The sequence below is a fragment of the Euprymna scolopes genome, chromosome 17, assembly GCF_053919585.1.
Source record: "Euprymna scolopes isolate OS-2025 chromosome 17, ASM5391958v1, whole genome shotgun sequence".
Taxonomy (NCBI): Eukaryota; Metazoa; Mollusca; class Cephalopoda; order Sepiida; family Sepiolidae; genus Euprymna; species Euprymna scolopes.
Window position 1 is genome coordinate 68759069 of NC_136498.1, and position 22890 is coordinate 68781958.

At 30.4% G+C, this 22890-nt stretch overlaps 1 protein-coding gene across 3 annotated transcripts in view; it reads right to left on the reverse strand.

Moving 5' to 3' along the window:
* Positions 1-10964: 10964 nt before the first annotated feature.
* The window catches only part of LOC145296778 (utrophin-like), a 230199-nt gene continuing 218273 nt past the window's right edge, over positions 10965-22890 (reverse strand). For all 3 annotated transcript variants that reach the window (XM_080142837.1, XM_080142836.1, XM_080142835.1), the window contains 2 exons: positions 21980-22589; positions 10965-11853 (listed from right to left, as the gene is read on the reverse strand). In XM_080142837.1, coding sequence (XP_079998963.1) covers positions 11735-11853; positions 21980-22589 — 729 coding nt within the window. In that variant the 3' untranslated portion in view covers positions 10965-11734. The remainder of the gene's footprint in view (positions 11854-21979; positions 22590-22890) is intronic.

Below are 22890 nucleotides of genomic sequence, written 5' to 3' on the forward strand. Positions count from 1 at the left end.
AGTATTAATATAACAGTTGAAGACATTTTAGTATATTAGTAGTGGGTTCAGTTTTTTGTTTAGTGCTTGTAAATGTAATGCTTCAAGAGTAATTTGTTATTTTCCAGCTATTTCCACCAGAAACAAACTCATAAGTAGACTTGAATGGAACTCTGCCAAAAAACATGTTGAAAATGTTTTCCATAATAATTATTAAAATATGACTAGATAAAATAATACTGCATAATATATGTTGATTTTTTTAGTGATAATGAAATATTTGGTATTAGTGTCTTCTACCTATGAGATTAAGGAATTAGTTTTTCCTAAGGAAAACATGTATGAAACGTGTACAAAACACGTGTGCGTAGAGTACCATTTTAAAAAAGTAAACTAAAAATAAAAATTAACATATATTTATTTGTTTACATCCTAAAAATAGGGGCGATATTTCTTAGGGAAAACTAATTCCTTGATCGCCTAGGTAGGAGATGTTAATACCAAATATTTCATTACCACTAAAAAGAAATCATCAACAACAAAAATCAACATAACATTAAAAGCAATAAAAAATAGCAAATGATAGCAGCAGGAGCCTGTAGTGTAACAGTATATGAACTCGACTTTAGAACGTTTGGTTTGAGAATACAGTCAAACAACGCTGACGAGCTGTAGAGCAGCAAAACACGTATGAAGAGCACTGTTTTAAAAAAAAAAAAGTAAAATAAAAATAAATTATATATATATATATATATATATATATATATATATATATATATAATTTATTTTTATTTTACTTTTTTTTTTTTAAAACAGTGCTCTGGTATGCACTGTATATATATATATATATATATATATATATATATATATATATATACAGTGCATACCATATGATAGGCTATATACAAAAAAAAAAACTTCCAAAATTGTGAATGTATTAAACTGATGACAAGAGGGATTACCTATAGGTCAATGTAACGTATTTGTTTTTTATGTATATTCTTAGTGCTGATGAATGTCCCACTGGTATAACAATAAAGAAAACATATGCAGAGAACTATATACAAAAACATCAGTAAAGAGTTGAAACAATTTTATGCTTTTATAGCAAACAAAACTACTGAACATTTTTTGGAGATGAGTATAAAAATGAGTGTGTTCCCAGTGAAGCGGTATATGATAAAAGTATATGTATATATATATTTGCGGTACCTACCTGACAGTCTAGGATATTTTAATTTAAAAATAGCATGTACATCACAAAGACATAGAAAAAAAAAAGCAGTTTAAAATGTAAGGGAGATACCTTTCAGTGTTTTATATTTGTTTAAATCGGAATGATCTCCTTTACATTTCAAGCCTTTTAGGTCATTATTTTACATTGTCTCCATTATAATAGCCTTCTTTGCCAGAGTAATTATTTTGGCAAAGAAACTGGAAAAACGTTTTTAGTGTAAAGAGCAACATATTGCAAGGATAAAAAAAAAAAAAAAGAAATTGCTAGTCAGAATCCAATATCGATTTGTCGAATTAATTGCTATTTAGGTCAATCAGAAACAAATATATACACATGCACACTAACTCTGCATCTAAAGAGATAATCATTAAAATGATCTTTCAAGAAAATTATGTCTTTGAAATTGGAATCTTTAGAAGGTGTCAATCATACAAGTCATTATAGGAGCAACCAGGCTAATGAAAAAGAATTTCAAAAACTATCCGACGAATATACCCGGTGAACCAAGTGCAAAAGAAATACAAACAATAGCACTTAAAGGGACGGTTAGGATCTTAAAAAGATCTCTCAGTTGGAGTAACTAAACTAATGGGAGAATGTTTGGCATTCAGTAGAATGCTCTATCCCCAGCAAAAACAAAGTGATAAGAAAATTAAAACAAAGTTTTATCAAGGTCTCATGTATGATATGAAAAGAAACTAGACTCTTAGGGAGATATCAATCATACCAGTTATTATAGGTGCTACAGGGCTTATGAAGAAGAACCTGAAATCCTACCTAACTAATATTATTGGTGAACCAAGTGCAAGAGAAATCCAGAAAATTGCACTTAAGGAAACAGCGAGGATACTAAAAAGAGCTCTTGGTTGGTTTCAATAAAAAACAGCGGAGTGTTAGCAGCTGGTTTGGCTGCCCATACCCAGGTTGTTTGTTTTTCCAATCTAGTTTAAAATATTACTTTTGATTTGTCTATTTATCCATGCGTGTCTAGATAGATCTCTCAACCTCAGCTTTCCTAATAATAATAATAATAATAATATATAATCACATTTGCCTACACATCAATTATTAATACATCCTCAGCAGTTCAATATAGTGGAACCCCTAGATATGAAATTAATTTGTTCCGGCTGGGTTTTCGGATCTTGAAATTTTCGTATCCTGAAAGGCGCTTTACACGTTAATCATCTCATTCATTCCAAACCTTATGAAAACACTCATCAAATTTTATATAAAGCGTAAAACCAGAATGAAATAAGAGTCAAATGGTACCTTCACTTGCTGTTTCTTTTTTTTTTATTTAACATCCAAATTTAAAATTCTATTTAATTAAAAAAACGAATGAGAGATATATTTTAAATAGTTATTTTAATCATTACTTGTGAAGTCACGATTTATGTACACACAGGCGCATGGAAAAAAAAAGGTTATCAAGTGAAATGAATTATTTACTTCCTTAGAGCTAATTTGTGATTTATAAAAAAAAGTAAAAAAAAAAACAAATAAATCAAAAAGAATAAAAAAAAAATAAAAAAAATAAAAATAAATAAATAAAATAAACTCCCCCTACCTTTTACAAAAAAAAATTTCAAAAGTGGGTATGATAAAAATTATAACAGAAAATCTTTCTTCAATTTATATTTTTCAAATGCTGCAAAAATTGTAATGCATGATGTGAAAATTTTTTTGTATGCAGGGACAAAAACATGTTCACATCACGTTTTGTAAGTGAAAAATTCATAAGCAGAGTCTTTCATATCTAGAGGTTCCAATGTATTTATTTTTAGAAAGATAACATTCAATTTTAGCAAAATCTTTTACCAAAAACTGAGCTCTACACAAATTAAGGTTTCATTTATCCTCAAATGATTTGGAGGAAACATCTTGCACAAACCATAAAACCAACTTTATATCATTATCAATTACAAATACTTTTTTGTTCAAAAAAAATCATATCAATTTGAAAAAAAAACCTTCCATCCGAAAAAGGATTTGTAAAATTTCCCTTGGGATAGATTTTGGGGGGGATGATTTTTTTTTTTTTTTTTGACCTCATATTATGAATATTACTTTTTTTTTTAAATTCAAACACTATTTGTAGTTTCCTTCTTATATAGAAAATACAACTTCTATAAAAATTGGAATAATATTCTAAAAACTAAAATACAGGGTATCATGAAATATATTAAAATTAGTTTAGACATCCACTATTTCCACAAATATATATATATATATATATATATATATATTTCCACAAATATATATATATATTTCCACAAATATATATATATATTTCCACAAATATATATATATATTTCCACAAATATATATATATATTTCCACAAATATATATATATATTTCCACAAATATATATATATATATATATATATATTATATACACACTCCTTAGTTGGAGCACTATGGCAAGTAATACCATCAACAACCATTAAGCTAAATACGAATAAAGCTCTCATTGACAAAGTATTGAGATTTAAATTACTAACAGCATCTGCTTGATTGCTAAATGACTAGAATTATCCACTGTCAACTAGACAATTGTAGGTCTGATTCTGGATTGAAATAGTTGCATGTCTAGCCACTGTTGAAAAACTGTGATACAGTGAAACTGTGTGCGGCTTATATATATTAGTTGTATTAACCAACTGAAACATGCAAATTTTTGTGTAGCTTACCATAAACATATCTTCATACAACAACTACTAAGCTCTTATTACATACTGAGCACTGTTAAAATAACTACTGAAACAAATCTATATACACAATATATGTGATAATATAATTATTTAAAAGAGTATGATCCATTTGAAATTGTTTAATAATGAGTTGCAGGTTCAATCCACGGTTGAGTTATATCAAAATCTCAAAAAAAGAAAAAAAAAAAAAATGATAATCGAGACCTCCTTACTAAACACTCACCATTCTAAAGGAAGAATCAAGAGTAAGTGGAGCAATCCAAGGAAAGGAGTAATACCCTCCTCTACATATTTATAGTAGCCAATTATAAAGCAGGCTTCAGGTTGCTCTCAATTATGGTTGATCCGGTTAATTTTTATTTATATATCTTATATATATAAATATTTTTAGTCTTCCATGTCTGTGGACTTTAACTCTTAAGCTTAGCTCAAGAATATCTGGGATCATTTTACGGGTAATCTATGATAGGAGTAATGCTTTATAACGTGGCAGCTGATTGACTATGGCTCCATAAAGTCATTTTTTTTATTCTATTATAGACTAGAATCTCTGAGCCTAGGCGAACGCAAACCTCACAATATTATTGGCATGAATAAATTAAAATATTAATATGAATGAATTAAAAGTAAAAAATATTTCCTTTTTATAAATGGAAAACACAAACGCAGACCTCACAATATCATTGGTATGAATAAATTAAATTTTACAAATTAAAATAGTAAAACGCATTTCCTTACGAATGTGAACAAAGACCCTACATTATCGGTAACACACTGTGCAACACTCAAAAAAGTATGGAACATCTGTGGTCATCTTTGTATGCACAATGGCATAGAAAATCCATTTTTGGATTTGTTGTCAAATTAGGTATGGCTTTTTTGAAAAATTGTCACTTGAGAATTTTGCGAAGAATCTTAATGATGTTAGTGACGAACATGGCAAGAGATTCCATCAGGATATTTCAGTGATAGAGAAACGTTTTAAAGGAAAATGGAATCCTGGCATGTTGGTAGACTACTGGAATATAAAAACGGAAAATAACACAACCCAAGAGGGTTAAGAGGACAAATGTTGTTTAACCTGAAAATTCTGTTTTTCATTTATAACCAATAATAAAATATGATTATATAGTACATAAAAACGGTGCCTAATCTAGAGAAATAAAAGTCAGATTTAGTATCAGGATATTTTTCATACACCAAAACAGGTCTCATGTGACATACTTTTTTAAAAATCTGAAATTTGTTGCACAGATAATTATTCATTTAAAAAAACTATTAATTGACACACTATATATGTCTATAGATATTTTTAATTCATTTAAAAATGCCTAGTCACACACACACACAAAACGTATTTATGTCTTCTTGGCCTTTTGGCTAAGATCAAAATGTAGTATCTCTTCTCCACAATGTCAGCGCCATTTGACAACAAAAGTTTTCATGTAATTATCTCCCTTGAAAAAAATTCGAATATACGGATATACAAAGAAAGTACCACTTGTCTTAAAGCCTTGTGCCAAATAAAGTTAAACTTGATAGATCAATAGTGGATGTCTTGCTGATTAAAAAGTTCGTCTTACGGGTTATTACTTTAGTGATTTTCTCTCAGCGACCCAAACTGGTTTTCTTGTGTCAGACTAGTCTATACTTTTAGAGATAAAATGATAAAAGTTAACATTTTTCTTGATCTTGGGACAACAGCTGAAAAATTTGTTTTATCAAATTTAATATTTGAGGTCAAATCATGGCATTCTATGCTCCAGGTCACTTCATGACGCAGCTGAGAAGCATGACTAAAGGCATATTGCCTAATGTTTGATTTTTCAGAGATTGTTTTTGAAGAAATTTGTTCAATTATATTTGAAAACAAATAGGTGCGAGTGAAAATGTATTTTGACTTAATTTCATTAAAAATCTGAAAATAAAAATTTTTTATTAAATCTTTAGTTGTGCTTCTCATTTACATGATGGAGTGACCTATCGTATAGGATGCCACGGTTAAAAAAAAATCTCCTCCCAAAAATATAGTTTTTCTCTGTAAACAGAGTTCTCTTTTTTTCCACAACAGCTGTAGGGAACGAAATAAATTTAGGAAGGTTAAGTCATTTGAAAGATTTTTTTCTAATATTTGTGGGGGTTAAACGAGATTAAATGTAAAAGACATCAAAATGGGAACATTTGTGTTAAAACAGGATGTGGGAACCGGGTCAATCCAATGTTACTTTAAATTCCAGAAATGTTTAAACAATTTCTAATTTGTTATTAAAAAATAAGTTTTAATTTCTAACAAAATTGATTAAATGAGATTTTAGGACATAAATTGGTATTTAGGATTTTATGCAAATGTGATTTGTCTATAGAGAATACTGATCATTCAATTATACGTTTTATTTTATTTTGAATGGTTATGTTGGATTTAAATTACACGCAATAGATGCTTCTTGTTCAGAATTCGCCCTATATTAAAAAATAAGAAAAATCTTGACGTATATATCTGTGATGAAATGAAAATATATTCCAAAAATCACGAACAAGTGATAAAGTAGTTTTATTTTTATAAAGAAAATAATTCTAAAGCAATTAATGGGAATTCATAAGCATTACAATATAAATCTAGTAAGTATAAATTATTGTTGAGTTGCCTTCCTTGTTTTCTGAGACTTTTCAAAATAGCGGACAAGAGTCACTCCCTAGATGCTCATAAAATTTTATTTTCTCGCATAAAATTAAAACTACTTGATCAATTTGTGATTTTTGAAACATTATATTTTTGCTTCATCATGGATACGTTCATTATACAGATTTTTCATTATTTTTGTTTTTTTAATACAGGGGGAATTCTGTACAAGAACCCAACGAATATATCATTTTACAAATTCATGAAATCTAGGAAAGTTTCAATTATTTCAAAATGGTCATTTAATTAATGAAAAAATTGACACAAACATGTAATTAATATAAATTAACAATTGTTTTTAACAAGTCATATATATCATAATTATTGCATCTATATACTATTAAAAAGTTATAGTGTTTTGGGAATCTGTATGCTCATACATGAATGGAAATATCTGATTGGCTGATAAAAAAGGAATAGGCAGAGTACACATTACTAATGCAGTAGTTTTTAGATATCAATATTAGAGTTTGAATCTCACAAGTGTAAAGGATTTTTTTTTAATGGATACACGTTTTATAAATGTAAAGAAACTAACATAACATTTAAAAAACATTATGTATATGTATATATATTTACTTTAAACTGATTGACCCGTTTCTCAAAAGCACACAATAGTAAACAAAGGTTATTCAGCATTCGTTCACTTTTGCTCACAAAAACATAATTTTTATTTGCTCTCTCTCTCTCTCTCTCTCTCTCTCTCTCTCTCTCTCTCTCTCTCTCTCTCATGCAAATAATTAAGTAATATATTTTTTCCACAAAATTTCAAATATTTTTTTCTGTATTACCAGCTATAAAATCAATAGAAGATAGAGAAAAATGAAAATTGACCTATCCATATTATGTTCTAACAACAATCATGAGTGGCTAATAAAATTTCTTTTTTGTTAATAAAAAAATGTAAATATATTCATTGTAGTTACTCTCATGTAATTACAATGTAGCATATTTCTTTCCATGAAAATTTTTTTTTTTTCATATTATCTACATAGCAGTAAAAGTTAGGTAAAGATGGAAATTAACACACTCAGATAATGTGCCAACATCACTCAACGAGCGAGTATAAACAAGTTAGGGTGTTATGCAAACCTGGTTGACATGTTAAGAATTGAATGTATGAAAAATTTATTTCAAACTTTAAACAAAAAATAGATTCAGTTTTTTTTTGTTTTTTTTAATGTAGGAAAAGACGAGTGAATGCCCCCATTTGCAACTTTAAGAATATTATGCTTCAAATTATTAATTATTTTGTCGATAATGTTGACATGCAATTTACCAGAGTAAACAAAGTTTTGGAGTTTGTTACAATAACATTTTTAAAAATTTGGAAGAATGGAAAAAAAAAAAAAATGGATGAGTGGTTCTAACACATAAAAAATGGGTAGATCTAACACATTTGTGATTGATATTATTAATCATTAATAGTAGCATTAATAGGGATATTATAACTTTTACTCAATGACGCACCAGGAATGGCAAGGTTGCTTCATGCCAAATTTATTGAGCAGTAGTTTTAGAACCTAGAAGCGTTTATTATTCATAGCAATAGTAAGTTGTATTATAATTATTTGCATCGTGTTAGTAATACTGCTTTATTCTGCAATTTTTGTTCTAATCATTATTAATACTATTATTATCATTATTATTATTATTAGTAGTAATAATTTTTATCAGCTTGTGGCTTACCTATTATGGTAAGGGTTTTTTATGCTGCATTTAGTGAAATTCAGAGAAATAATTTGAGCCTAGATGTGTTTATTATTATTATATTTATTATTTGTAATAATAATACCTGTAGTTTAAATAGCAGGTGTATTATTAGTATTATTTACACACCCATTCATAGTTTTACTTTTTTTTTTCCAATTTAATACATATTGCTTTTTTTATTTAGCAATATACAGATTATGTTAAATGCTGAGTACTGAACTGAATATACAAACAATCTAATAAGTACATTAACTGTTACAGTAATATGAGGACTTACTTCCCTTTTTAGAGATTATTTCCCTTTGAATAACAACGTTTAACTATTCTAAACTGAATAAATCTTTGTGAGCAAAATTTATCCCTCTCACTTGACCATGTTAAGATTACAATCAATTCACTTCTGAATCCAACACTTTCTTCTCCAAATCATTTTAAGAGGTTTATTTATTTCTCTAAGTGAATTTATTCATGTAATTTTATGTGAGATTTAAACATGTTTTTTTTACTAATTTTTATTCATCTTCAAGACAAAGAAAGTCTATCATATTCAATGAAATATGCTTGAAATATAGGAGTCATACAGGTGTGAATACAGTGCTCAATATCAGTATGATAGTTCTCTAATAAAACTAATAAATGTAGAAAAGTCTAGTTATCTTGTGTCCTGCTGCTGTTTCATTCTTTATCTCTAAAGGCTGAATTACCTCCCCTTACCAGTCAATATCAGTTCCTAAACATTGTTAGAATATAATTATATTTTTTTATTATATAAATTAATCAGACAATAGAAAAATACCTTTTATATGAAATCTACAAGATTGAAATCGTACAAAATTGTTACAGTTTAAAAGAGGACACCTATAGAAAAAAAGCAACAAAAACAGTCTAAACAGTTATGATAATGCATTCATATATATTAGGAGCCATGTTTAATGTCTTGTATTGCCATCATGTAAAGAAAATTTGGTGCTTCTTCATTAATAGAGTGAATTTCGAAAATTGAATTTCAAGTGAATCCAATGGTATCTACTTAATTTTCATGTTGCAGTAATGAATATATCAAAAATTATAAAAAACAATTAGGTAGAAAATTGATTATTAATGAAAACAGTTTTTGAAGAAAATGAATGAAAATTACGTTTTGCTAAATCGACCCAAGATTTCAGAAAATTGTTACCTCCATTGTTAAGAGTCGAATTATCTGGTTTCTTTTAACAAAACTCAATGTTTACTAATTAATCTTCTACCTTATCGTTTTTCATAATTTTTGGATATGTTCATTACTGAAACATGACAATGAATTAGACACCATTAGTTTTACTTGAAATTCAATATTTTGATTTTTGAATTTTGCTCTAATAACTAATAAGCAGCAAAATTGATAGTTGTGCGAGAGTTTATTTACCTTCTAATTAGAAAGTAAACTAGAAAAATTATTTAAAAAAAAAAAACAAAGTTAAAAAATAAATTTTGAAAGGACACAAAATTGAAAAATAGCTAAAAGCTCGTTTGTTTTAAGAAATTGTCTCCTGCAAAAAATCTTCTTTTAACTAAAATTCATCAGATTGGATTACTGTGAAAATTTAAACAACTACACATTACTACAGGACTGTTTCCTGGCTGACTACAACATGGTAGTCAACAAATTCTTGCCATAAACCGTCCTCATAAGAATTTGAACTTTGTTGATTCCATCGAACATTTTCAATCCTCTCACAATATTCTTCACTCAATTGATTAATGCATCCATCTTATTAACTCTTATCCTCGATTAGCTTTAATAAGTTTTTCCCTTAGTAAAAAAAAAAAAAGATACATTCAATGTTTTTGCTAAGGTGTGATGGTGGTCTACTCTATTTTGAAAGTAGATGGTCTATGAATAGAGTTATGATAAATTGCTGTAGCAGTCATGGCAGCAATCATAGCCACAGAATCAGATGTAGACTTTCTGTAACATACTATTTCTGTACTTCTGTAAATAAACTCTTGTAAATATGCCATGCTAATTATCATCAGCCCCTCAAGGTCAAAGTCAGAACAGTTTTCTTGCTGTAAATACTACAAAAGCTCTTACTATCTTTTTATAAAGATAACGTTCGTGTCTTTTAAAAAAACAAAAAAGACGCCATTAAATTATTAATTCATGTGTATGTATGAATTTGACTATATAGGACATACGTTTTGATAGACAGAGAGGCATGTTTCGTTGTATAAATGCAATCATTTTAATTCTTATTGGAATATTTTGGATTCATAGATTGTAAGCATAAAAGTCCTGTTTGCTACACACGTAAATCCTTTCCAAATTGTGAGTTATGCGTTCCATTTTAAAGTTTTGGATGCATTTTACATTTCCTTTTTTGCATAACAAGAACACATTTTTTTATCCTCTCAATCTTTAACAGACATTGAAAGGATTTCATCAAACATTTTTCTGGGTTCTTGTCCAGAATTTCCCCTATATTAAAAAAGCAGAAATAAAAGAAAAATCTGTATGATGTACCCATGACAAAACGAAAATATCATATTCCAAAAATCATATAAATTGATCAAGTAGTTTTATTTTTATAAAGAAAATAAGTGATTAATGGGAATTTGTAGGCATTACAATATAAATCTTGCAAGTTTGAATTATGCTGAGTTATCTCCTTATGTGTTTTTTTTCTTTTTTTTTTTTTGACATTATTTTCAGAATGGTGGACAAGACAGTTCTTCTGTTACTCATAAAATTTTGTTTTGTCATGGGTACATACATCATATAGATTTTTTAAAATTTAAATTGTTTTTTTTAATATAGGGGAAATTCTGAACAAGAACCTTTTGCCATTAGGTTCAATTTTTCTGATGAGTATTAGTTGAAACAAGATCGTATTTGGAGATGATTTACTAAAATGAATATGCTGTTATCAGCTATTTATTAAAAAATGGACCATCTTCATTTTATATTTCATAGGAAAAGGCAGCTTTATATGGTATATTTTGAAAAACAAAAATATATATATTGAAAAAAATATAGAAAATTTGATTATCAAAAAATACAAGTTAACTTTTGTAAAATGTTAATTAAAAAAGAAAAGTATAAAATAACATTTTAGTTTTTAGTTGAAAAGAAAATTTCCCAGAATTCCTTCGATTTTTCTAATTTCCTTTTCTTATCCAAAGGCTTGACATATTAAGGAACAAACTGGTACTAGGCCAGTCATAGGCAGGATGATCTTTTTCAGTTTTTATTTTATGGAAGATATATATCAAAGATAAAAAAAATATATATGAATGAAAAATTAATCATGCTGATTTATATGAATGGATACCGAAGGTGATGACACTTAATACCGTAATTAACTGGGTTAAACCAGCACCCAGCTTGAAATTCAATAGCCAGCATCGTTGTCCACTGCGACATCACAGGCTTACATTGCTGGCTGAGCTTGGGCCACTCTCTTCATTAGGTTGGCCATAGCATTATCAATGCCATCCACATTTTGAAGGAGGTCATCATTTGTACCAGACAAATCTGACATTGCATAGGCTGAAAAAAAAAAAAAAAAAAAATTTATTTTGAATCAATAAAAAAAAACAAAAAAACAATAAAGATAAGAATACCAAGAATAATAATTAAGTGAAAGTCTGAAACTATACAACAGACAGTAATGGTGAAAACTGCTGAAATCTTAAGAAAACCCCTCAAATGCAGAAACTAACCCACACGAGATACAAACACTAACAGACCATACAGAAACTGTAACATAAGTAAAACAAAAAGGAGAGAAAGCACTAACCAGACCTCCACTAGAGGAGTGCAAACAGAACTGGGACCTTGAGAGGCTTATTGCCACCCAAATTCTAGTGAATACCAATGGTTATTGTCAGCTAAAAATCAATAGCAAGCGGCAGTTGCAATAATGCAAATACATTTGCAAAGGTTATTGAAATAGGTGGAGAGTACTGGAAATCTAGAGAGACTCCAGGGAACAGCAACGGTTGTTGTCAGTGAGCAATCTCTGACAATGACCTGTGTGAGAACTACCAATGTGCAAACAATAATATATCTATTTATAACAAGTTTGATTAAAAAGGCAAGTTTTACTGACGATATTGTGTTTATAGATACTACAAACTTATCCAAGAATAAGCTTCAGTCTATGGCTGACTTGCCCACCAAGTTTCACTCATGAGTATCCGAAAGTCTTATCACCATAAGCACACTTGGATCCAATATGCAATTCTCTTGGCACTGCTAATTTCAGCTGTGATGACCCTCTTCAATGCAGGAATAGTTTAGGGATTGTTTTGGTAGACATTATTGTTGAGATAACTCCATGTGTAAAATTGAGGACCAGTGAGTGAGGACTTCAGGATCACACCTAATACTGATGAGACAAATACTAAAGTGTCCCTCACTGCATATTATTGAATAGCGATTAAATAAATAAAAATACTGTTGGATATTCATGACTGAAATTTGATGAATAAGTCAGCCATAGACTGAAGTTTATTTGGACCAAATATGGTTGAATTGCAGAAAGGATTGTGAATTACGTTTTTAGTGAGTAGGTTGGGGTGTCATCCTGATGACAATTTTGTAAACATTATTTTATGATATAGAAATGAACAAATGGTTCAGAAGATTTTGAATATAACATACAGTATATATAATCTATTATATATAATTGTATACATTTTATTTGAATGTCCAGCTAAAACTTGAAAATACACAACAAACACCCACAAAGTTAAATTTTTTTAAATTGGCATAGTCCTGCTAGATGTATAATATCTAAAAATTTAAAGAAAAAAATTAATTTTTTGGTGGGGCGAATGGTCATTTGTAACATTTAATGTTATCAATACGTACACACATTTTTCTCATGTGTTTGTTCTCCAACCATTAACTAAAGAGAAATCCTGATTTTTGTTTCACAAAGTTATTTCTCTTATGCTCACTTGAGTTGTGTGTGTGTGTGTGTGTGTGTGTGTGTGTGTGTGTGTGTGTATCTCCAAAGAGAAGAATGACTTACATGAAAAAGAATGAGGAGGAGGGTGAAAACGGGGAAGAGGGTAAAGGGAGAAGGAAAGTTTCCCTAGACAATGCCAAACTAGCCCTGCTAGTAGAGAAGAAATGGAAAAAGCAGATATGCCAACACAATACAAACAAATTAACATGAACTTAATATTTAGTGTTTGTTTTAAAGACTTCATCAGAAAGGACTTACAATTTGAAATAGTTACAAATTTGAAAACAGACATAAAGGGAGTAAAACGAAATAAAAAAAAATAAAGACAAAAATAGAATGAAAAAAAACGGAGTTTTGTTTTTTAAACAAGTAAAAAATTATAAAGGTAATTTATAAAAGGCAATACAATGCAGAGGTGTAAAGATAGGCAAAAATGGAAGAAAATTAAAACATAACAGTGGAACAAGCTATGCAGATTTACTTTTTTTTTTTTTTTACATAGGCATCACTACATTATCAAGGCCAAGAGGCCACTCAAGGATAAGGGTTAAAGAGTGTACAGTAGAAATTGGACAATATAGTAATCATTAGTAATGAAAATTTGGTAAATTTGATAACTTATATGGAACGGCTCATCAAGAACTTATTTATGTTAGACTTGAAGACAACCATATTGTAGTCAGCCGGAAAGCAGGAAAACGGAAGACAATTCCACAGGCGTGCAGTTCTAAGAAAGAAGCTTTGTTCATGGAATCTACGTTTAGGTTTAGGCACAGATAAGGAGTGGGGGGAATTATTGATAGTGTTTACAGCTAGACGAGTGTTTCTTGTGAAAGTTTGGCGAGGGGGGACCATAGATTGAAGCTCAGTCGAACACTTTCCATGAAAATAACGATACATCAGAGACAAACTCGCAACATCTCTTCTGTGAGATAGAGGTTGCAAGGAAGAGAAAAGGACATCTCCTACGAGGCTACAAAGTCTATTTTGAACTCTATCAAGGCAGGCCAAGTCCTTTCTAGCAGCTCCTGCCCAGATGTGGCAACAGTATTCCATCCTTGGACGTACCTGGCTCTTATATAGATAGAGAATAGCATCAGCAGTGAGATATCTACTGGATCGATAGAAAGATCCCACCATTTTTCCAGCGGCCTTGGCAACAGATTTGATGTACGTGTTCCATTTAAGATCAGGAGTAATGGTCAAGCCAAGAAGCTTGTCAAAACTTGAGGCCTCCTGCAGACGAGAGCCATTCATTTCAATTGATGCCAGATGTGGATCAGAATGTTGATCTTTTATTAATACAATATATATTTGTTAAAATTTTTTTTTTATACTCTTAACATTGCATTGTATTCTTATTTGTGTCAGTATGGTCAGATGGAAGTTGCATATGATATTTCGGGAAAATATCCCTTCCTCAGATACATGTTAAAAGTTATTTTAAAATATTCTGATTGGAAGCTGAACAGAAAGTAAGTCAAGGTAAGAAAAAAAGAGCAGAAAAGAGAAACATTATATCACATCGGAGGGGGGGGGAGACATAAATTCAAACATATTTGAATTTAGTCAAGTGTTGTAGAATGTTAGGAGAAAAAAAATTGTTAAATTTTTATTTTTTATCCATTATATTAATACAATAGAACCCCGGGATACAGCATTAATCTGTTCCGGGGTTGGGATCATAAGGTGGTATCACTATATGGTAGGGCCTAAGCAAAATTTTATACAGTACATATCAAAATTAGTAACAAAATACACTACAGTATATAATACCCATGTATATAATAAAATAACATTATAAATAACACTGTAAGGAGGGGCAAATACTGTAACCAGGGGCTGGAAAAACAATGTTTTCCACATCGTAATCTGAAAAAAACCATATCCTGGGGTTCTACCGTAATGTAAAAATTTTCTCTTGAACTATAACATTAACAAACTGGATTTAATGTGGTCTAGACCTAGTTGTTGTTTGATCATCTGGTTAGATGGGGAAATGTGTCAAAGTTTTTTTAAAAAAATGTCTATTTTTTTTTAATTATAAATTGATTTTATTACTGTGACTCGAGTGAAATCTGAAATGTAAGAGAAAAAGATCATTTTAGAAAGCATTTATTTTAATGTCTTTTTTCTTCTTCCTAGATTTTGTGGTGCTTATTTAGAATTAAACCTATTTTAAAAAATAAAATTGCAGAAAAATCTTTATGATGTACTTGCCCATCACGGAACAAAGATGTCATATCCCAAAAGTCACGTGAATTGATCAAGTAGTTTTTCTATATAGAAAATCATTTTTTATGATTTTTAACAATTCTTAAGAGTAAATTGTATCCATTACAAGGCTGAATTTGATTTCAATAGTTCGAATTGAGTTGTCACCATCTTGATCAAAAGACTATATTTCACTTAGTCATTAAATTTGATTTTCTTAGTTAAAGAAAAATTGATAAATTTACGTAATTTTTGGAATGTGATATCTTTGTTACATGATAAGTACATACATCAAAGTTTAATAAGTTTTTGTTTGGAAAATAGGTCTAATTCTAAATAAGCACCAAAAATAAGAAAATGGAAGAGATTTGTGCATGTGAACCGGCAAAAATTTTTAATGCAATAAAATACACTATTTTCAAATGTTACTAAAAATGTTCTCAAACATTTTGTTTAGGTCAAATTCACCTGATGCTAGTGGCAAAAGTACAAATTTATATCAAAAGATGCAGTATATTATATGCTATTAATAAAAATAGGAAATATTTAAACAAGAACAGTTTTGATTAAAAAAAAAAAATTCAAAAAGGTTCCTATCAAAAATATCATATTGCAAAAATCACATAAATCAATCATGTAGTTCTATTTTTATAAAAAAAAAATCAAATTTTATGAGTATCCTAGAAGTGACCTGCCATTTTGAAAAATAATAAACAAAGGGAGATAACTCGACAATAATTTTTATTTACTAGATTTTTGTTATGATACCTACCAATTCCGGCTGATTGCTTAAAAATGATTTTCTTTATAAAAAGAAGACTACTTGATCAATTTACATAATTTTTGGAAAATGATATTTTTGCTTCACAGATACGTACATAATACAGATTTTTGTCTTTATTTTTATTTTTTGCAATATGATATTTTTTTTTTATTTCATCACGGTCATATACATCCTACAGATTTTTCAACAATTTTTGTTTTTTTAATATAGGGGGAATTCTGGACAAGAACCAAATGCTATAATGAAAAAAATTAAATAATCTATTAAAAAAAGGTGTAGCAATCAATAATTCTGAAATCGTCAACATCACACAAGATTATAACATTGCTTTGTTTCCACTGATGCTAAATAAAAATGATATCAATATCGAATGATGTTATCTCGATCGGCATTCCTTTGCAGAAAAATATTCAAAAGTTCTTGTCCACAATTCTCCCTTTTATTTTTCAATATCCAAATTTAATCTTCCTCTGAAATCATCAGATCAAAGCCCATTTTTAAGACTTGGATTTTTCTCCTATCATATCATTTCTCTCCATGCAACACATATCCTCAACCCTCACTAGCAAGGTTTCACTTTCATACATCACACTGTGCACACATGTCTAATAAACTTTTCCCTTGGCCGACAACTATAATGTTCTTCTAGATAGTAATGTCAGAAATTATCTGAACTTATTCCCCCACTTATCACTCTTGCTAGCACATCAGCTTCTCCTCCATGGATGATGAAGAATATTATGAGAGGATTGAAAATAATGAACAAAATGTACAAAAATTTATAACTATTATTATTTCATGAGTACAGTTAATGACAATTTAAAAAAAAAAAAATTAATATATATTTTTTTTTTATTACATTTTCACCCCAAACAAGGCACATTGCCACTTTAGTGTAGGTGGCTACTATCAGGGGCAACAACTACTGGGGTACTATGTAGGGGATTTGGGCAGCAAGATGTTGGTTCACGTTACACTGGAACTTCTGTACGTCAGTACAGTTGGGGAAGCAGGGATCTGGAATGGAATTTCAAAGTCTAGCGGTTCTGGGGAAGAAACTACTAGAGTAGAAAGATCTTTTACATCTAGGGATCTCTACTGTGTGGGGGCGGGATTTAGCTGCCTGTCTGGTTTGTCGAGTGTGTTTATGTCGTGGGGGCACAAGTGCTTGCAGTTCGTCAGAGCATTCACCATTAAAATACTTGTTATACAGGCAGAGGGATGCAACATTTCATTGATGGGACAGAGGCTGAAGCTTAGATGCCAGTTCAGGTTGGCGACTCTCTTTTGAACCTTGTATAGGAGCAAGAGACTAGTAGCAGATGCACCAGCCCAAATATGACAACAATACTCCATACATGGACGAATGGTGGCCTTATTGAGGTACAGGATATTTTTGGGTGTTAGTAGTTTTCTAGCACAGTACAGAGAGCCTACCTTCTTCGCAGCGGCCCTGGCAATGCCTTCAATGTAATTGTTCCAACTCATGTTTCCAGTGAACGTTAGGCCAAGGAGTTTGAAAGATATACTCTCAGATAAAGAGTTGTTGGCCATTGCTATTAGTGGTAGAGAAGGTTTCTTGTAATTATTGAAGGAAACTAGTTTAGTCTTGGTGGCATTGAACGTTACCATCCATTTTTGTCCCCATTCCACTACAGATTGGAGGTCATCCTGTAGTGTTTCTGCTATTTCTTTAGATATGTGTTCATTTGTTTTCCTGTCGTGCCTGTTGTAGAGTGTGGTGTCATCAGCATATATACCCATCTCAGAGGCAATTTTGTCGGGGAGGTCATTTATGAATATTAGGAACAATAGAGGTCCAAGGATAGACTCTTGGGGCACTCCCGCATTTATATCATATTGTTTAGATGTACGACCGTTGAAGACAACCTGGATTTTTCTCTTATCTTAGAAGGATTTAATTATGTTAAGTATTCTACCAGTGATATTGTATGATCTAATTTTCCTGAGGAGACCCTCATGCCATACCCGGTTAAATTCACATTAGATTTGCAGATAACCATGTTGTATTCAACAAAGAAGCAATTTTGTAGCAACATCTTCCACAAATGGCAAGTTCTTGGAAAGCAACTTTGTTCATGGAAATTCCGTTTGATATAAAAATATTTTTTAAAAATGGAAATAAAAAAGTTCTTTGTAGTTGTGATAGTGAGATGAGTTCTTTTATTATCAGGAACCAAAGATTGAGGTTCAGTGCAATGCATTAATGCGTAAAAATACAAGGAAGTGTTAAATATAATCCGGAGAAAGTATTATCTTGTCGAGAATTTCCCTCATATTAAAAACTAAAATAAAGAAAAATCTGTATGATGTACATACCCATAAGAAACAAACATATCATATTCCCAAAATCACATAAATTGATCAAGTAGTTTTATTTTTATAAAGAAAATCATTTTAAAGCAATTATTGGCAATTTGTAGGCATTACAACATACACAGGCGACAAAAAGAAAGTCCGCACCTGTAATTTTTTCAAAAACTGCAAATTTAAGCTAAATTTAATGTAACTGTTTAAACAAACTATACCTCATTTGATTGGCCTTTTATTCTTTTATAATTTTACCTTTTCATATTCGACTTTTAATTGAAATATTCTAGTGTTCACATCAATTTAAAAAAATAACTTCAAATTGAGGAGTCAAAAAAAAGTCCGCACAATGGAAAATTATTTAAATGTAACTTTAGGACATTAATGCAACAACAGGAACACAATGAACTAGTTAATATTTAGTAGCATAGCCCTTCTGCAATTTGACAGCCTGCAATCTTTTGGGAATTCTTTGAATTAGACTGCAGCAATACTCTGGGGAAAATGCATCCCACTTTTCTTTAATTTTTGTTCAAAGTTCTTCCAAATTTGAAATTTTATCATTGCGTAGCTGTTGCTTGATGTAATGTCATAACGTTTTCAATAGGATTGAGGTCTGGAGATTGTGCAGGCCAATCCAAACATAGAATATCATGCTCTTCCAGGAACCTCTTGACATTGCCAGTTGTGTGAATGGGAGCATTATTCTGCATGAAGATGGGATTATCATCCAAATTCCAACCAATGTAGGGTAGAAAATGCTCAGTCAACATATTAATGTACTTGGTTGAATTAATTCGACCTTGCAAGCGAACTATAGGCCCTGGACCATCGGTACTAATAATGCCCCACACCAAAACTGAACCGCCAGCACCTTGAAACTGAGCACCTAGGATTAAATTCTTTGTCTTTCCTCCAACAGACGTACTGCCTAACATCACTGCCTAGCCTATTGAACTTGCTTTCATCACTAAAAAGCACTTTTGACTAATATGAAGAGTCATGATCTTCATTACATCTGACAAAGTCCAGATGATGCTTTCTGTTTTTTATAGAAATCATTGGCTTGCGTCTTGCAACATATCCTCGCAAATTAAATTCATTTAATCTGTTCTTGACAGTAGAAAGAGAGCACTTTTTAACAAGATTGCACTGTTGTTGGATTTGGGGAGCTGTTTCAAATCTGTTTCTTAGGTTGCGGATCTTGATAGCATTGTCTTCCCTGTTAGAAGTAACTCTGGTATGACAAACACTGCCGGTGTTTTGGTGCTTTTGCACAGTCTTTCGTACCGTTTTCTCATCACATTTCAATCTGTGGCCGATTTTTCGATTGGATAAACCAAAAAGGTGGAGATTAATGAGCTGACGATCACTAAGAGAAAGTCATGGCATATGGATTAAATGTTACGTTGTATAACCTGGAACAACAACAATTACAATTTGAGATGCTTTGTTGCCTGTTGGTGGATATTTTAAACTGATTTAGGGGCGATAATTTAAGCTAGTTTTAAGCGAATTTGTTGATGCGGATTTTCTTTTTGCCTTCTCAATTTGAAGTTATTTTTTTAAATTGACGTGAACACTAGAATATTTCAGTTAAAAGTCAAACGTGAACAGGTAAAATTATAGAGGAATAAAAGGTGAATCAAATGAGGTATTGGTTGTTTAAACAGTTACATTAAATTTAGCTTAAATTTGCAGTTTTTGAAAAAATTACAAGTGCGGACTTTCTTTTTTCCGGCACTGTAAATCTTGGAAGTTTGAATTATTGAGTTATCTCTCTTTGTTCTTTTAGATTGTTTTCAAAATGGTGGACAAGACAGCCACTCTCTGTTACTAATAAAATTTGCTTTTTTTTTTTTTTTTTATTAAAAAAATTAAACTACTGGATCAATTTATATGATTTTTGGAATATGATATTTTCATTCAGTCACGAGTATGTAGATCATACAGATTTTTCTACAATTTTGTTTTTTTAATATAGAGGGAATTTTGGACAAGAACCGAGAAATTCTTGTGTAAGTGTTGGTATAAAAATGTGGTAGAAACATGTTAGAGTGCGTATGTGACCAGGTCACCTTACTTTGGCTTGAAGAAATTGAAGAAGACGTGGACCTTCTTTGCTCTAATTTCGTGGAGGATGACACGAATATTGCATCATTTTCATCTGCAACCAAATCACACACATGCATTATCAATCACACATGTACATGAGAGGGAGTTATATAGTTGATAGACGCTAATTACGCAAGTTCTTTAATTTAAATATATCGGATGCTAATCACGCAAATTCTTTAATTTAAATATGACGGGAACCCTGGATTTGCTTTTGGTAGCTTCATAACTCACTTATTTTGTGCTTTAGTCTTCACATTTTATGCACAATAATTCTGACAAAAGGGGAAAAATAACTGTTTTCTAGGTCGGAATCTATTCATCTCACATTTATCATCAACTAGTTTTTGATCTTGAAGTAGTATTTTTTTTTTAGCTCCTTACCTCGTGGCTTCATACCTTGTTTGAAGCGATTTTCATTAAAAAAAAAATCACTTAATATAATTTCTTATTTTACTCTTCTTTCTTTTTTATTTTACCTTTCTTTTTTATTTTACCTTTCTTTCACCTTTCTTTCTTTTTTTTACCTTTCTTTTTTATTTTACCTTTCTTTCTTTTTTATTTTACCTTTCTTTCACCTTTCTTTTTTATTTTACCTTTCTTTCACCTTTCTTTTTTATTTTACCTTTCTTTCACCTTTCTTTCTTTTTTATTTTACCTTTCTTTCACCTTTCTTTCTTTTTTATTTTACCTTTCTTTCACCTTTCTTTTTTATTTTACCTTTCTTTCACCTTTCTTTTTTATTTTACCTTTCTTTCACCTTTCTTTCTTTTTTATTTTACCTTTCTTTCACCTTTCTTTCTTTTTTATTTTACCTTTCTTTCACCTTTCTTTCTTTTTTATTTTACCTTTCTTTCACCTTTCTTTCTTTTTTTTTACCTTTCTTTCACCTTTCTTTTTTTTACCTTTCTTTCACCTTTCTTTCTTTTTTATTTTACCTTTCTTTCACCTTTCTTTCTTTTTTATTTTACCTTTCTTTCACCTTTCTTTCTTTTTTATTTTACCTTTCTTTCACCTTTCTTTCTTTTTTACCTTTCTTTTTTATTTTACCTTTCTTTCACTTTTGTTTCTTTTTTATTTTACCTTTCTTTCACCTTTTTCTTTTTTATTTTACCTTTCTTTTTTATTTTACCTTTCTTTCACCTTTCTTTCTTTTTATTTTACCTTTCTTTCACCTTTCTTTCTTTTTTATTTTACCTTTCTTTCACCTTTCTTTCTTTTTTATTTTACCTTTTCTTTCTCGTTTTTACACTCACCTGAGCAGGGCAGATTTTGTGGGAATGCCTTCTCTAACTTCTTGACCAAATTGTCCATTTCTTGCTCAGCTTCGGTGGCTGTGTTGATGGACGTATAGAGGTTTGACATGTCCAATTTATGGGTGGAGTCGATGGTGGACTGGTCAAAGTAATTGTCTGCATCTGGTGTGCTGGTGAGACGAGAGGAGTTCAGCAAAGTAGGGTAAGGAGAATGGTCATTAAAGTTCATCGAGTTCATCCAACCATTTTGTTGGTTGTTAGCATTTTGGAAAGGAAAATCATTTGGGAAGTTGAATCCATTTTGGGTGTGAAAATTACCAGGTGAATCGTAACCATTTTGTGTTACGTTTCCATTTTGCTGGATGAATCCATTTTGCCTCTTCATGCCATTTGGTACCTGGAAACCATTAAGTGGTTTAAAACCATTTGATGGTTTGTAGCCATTAGTTGTATTCATACCATTCAGGGTTTTAAAGCCATTTTGGTGGTGATATCCATTTTGAAGATGGTATCCATTTGGGGCTGAGAAGCCATTTTTGTAAGGGATTCCATTCTGGTTGGCTCTGTTGGTTAAGGCAAAATTCTGGCCATTTTCAGATAAGGCTCCATTCTGCAAATGAAAAAAATAAAACAAAGGGAAAATAATTCAGCAAAAATGAAACCCATAATACCAGATGGTTGCCAGAAAAGCGAGAACAATCTAAAATTAAAAAATTTTATTTTGTTTAAGTTTTATTGCATCTGGCTTATTCACTTCTTTGATTTGCATCGATGATATTTTGAGCATCTGTGATTGTATCATAATATTAGTCTTTGAAAAAAACAAAAAAAACTATATAAAAGTTATTTATTTATTTATTGCGGACTGTTATCCTCATCTTTGTAGTTGTTGTTTTACAATGTTTCGGCCA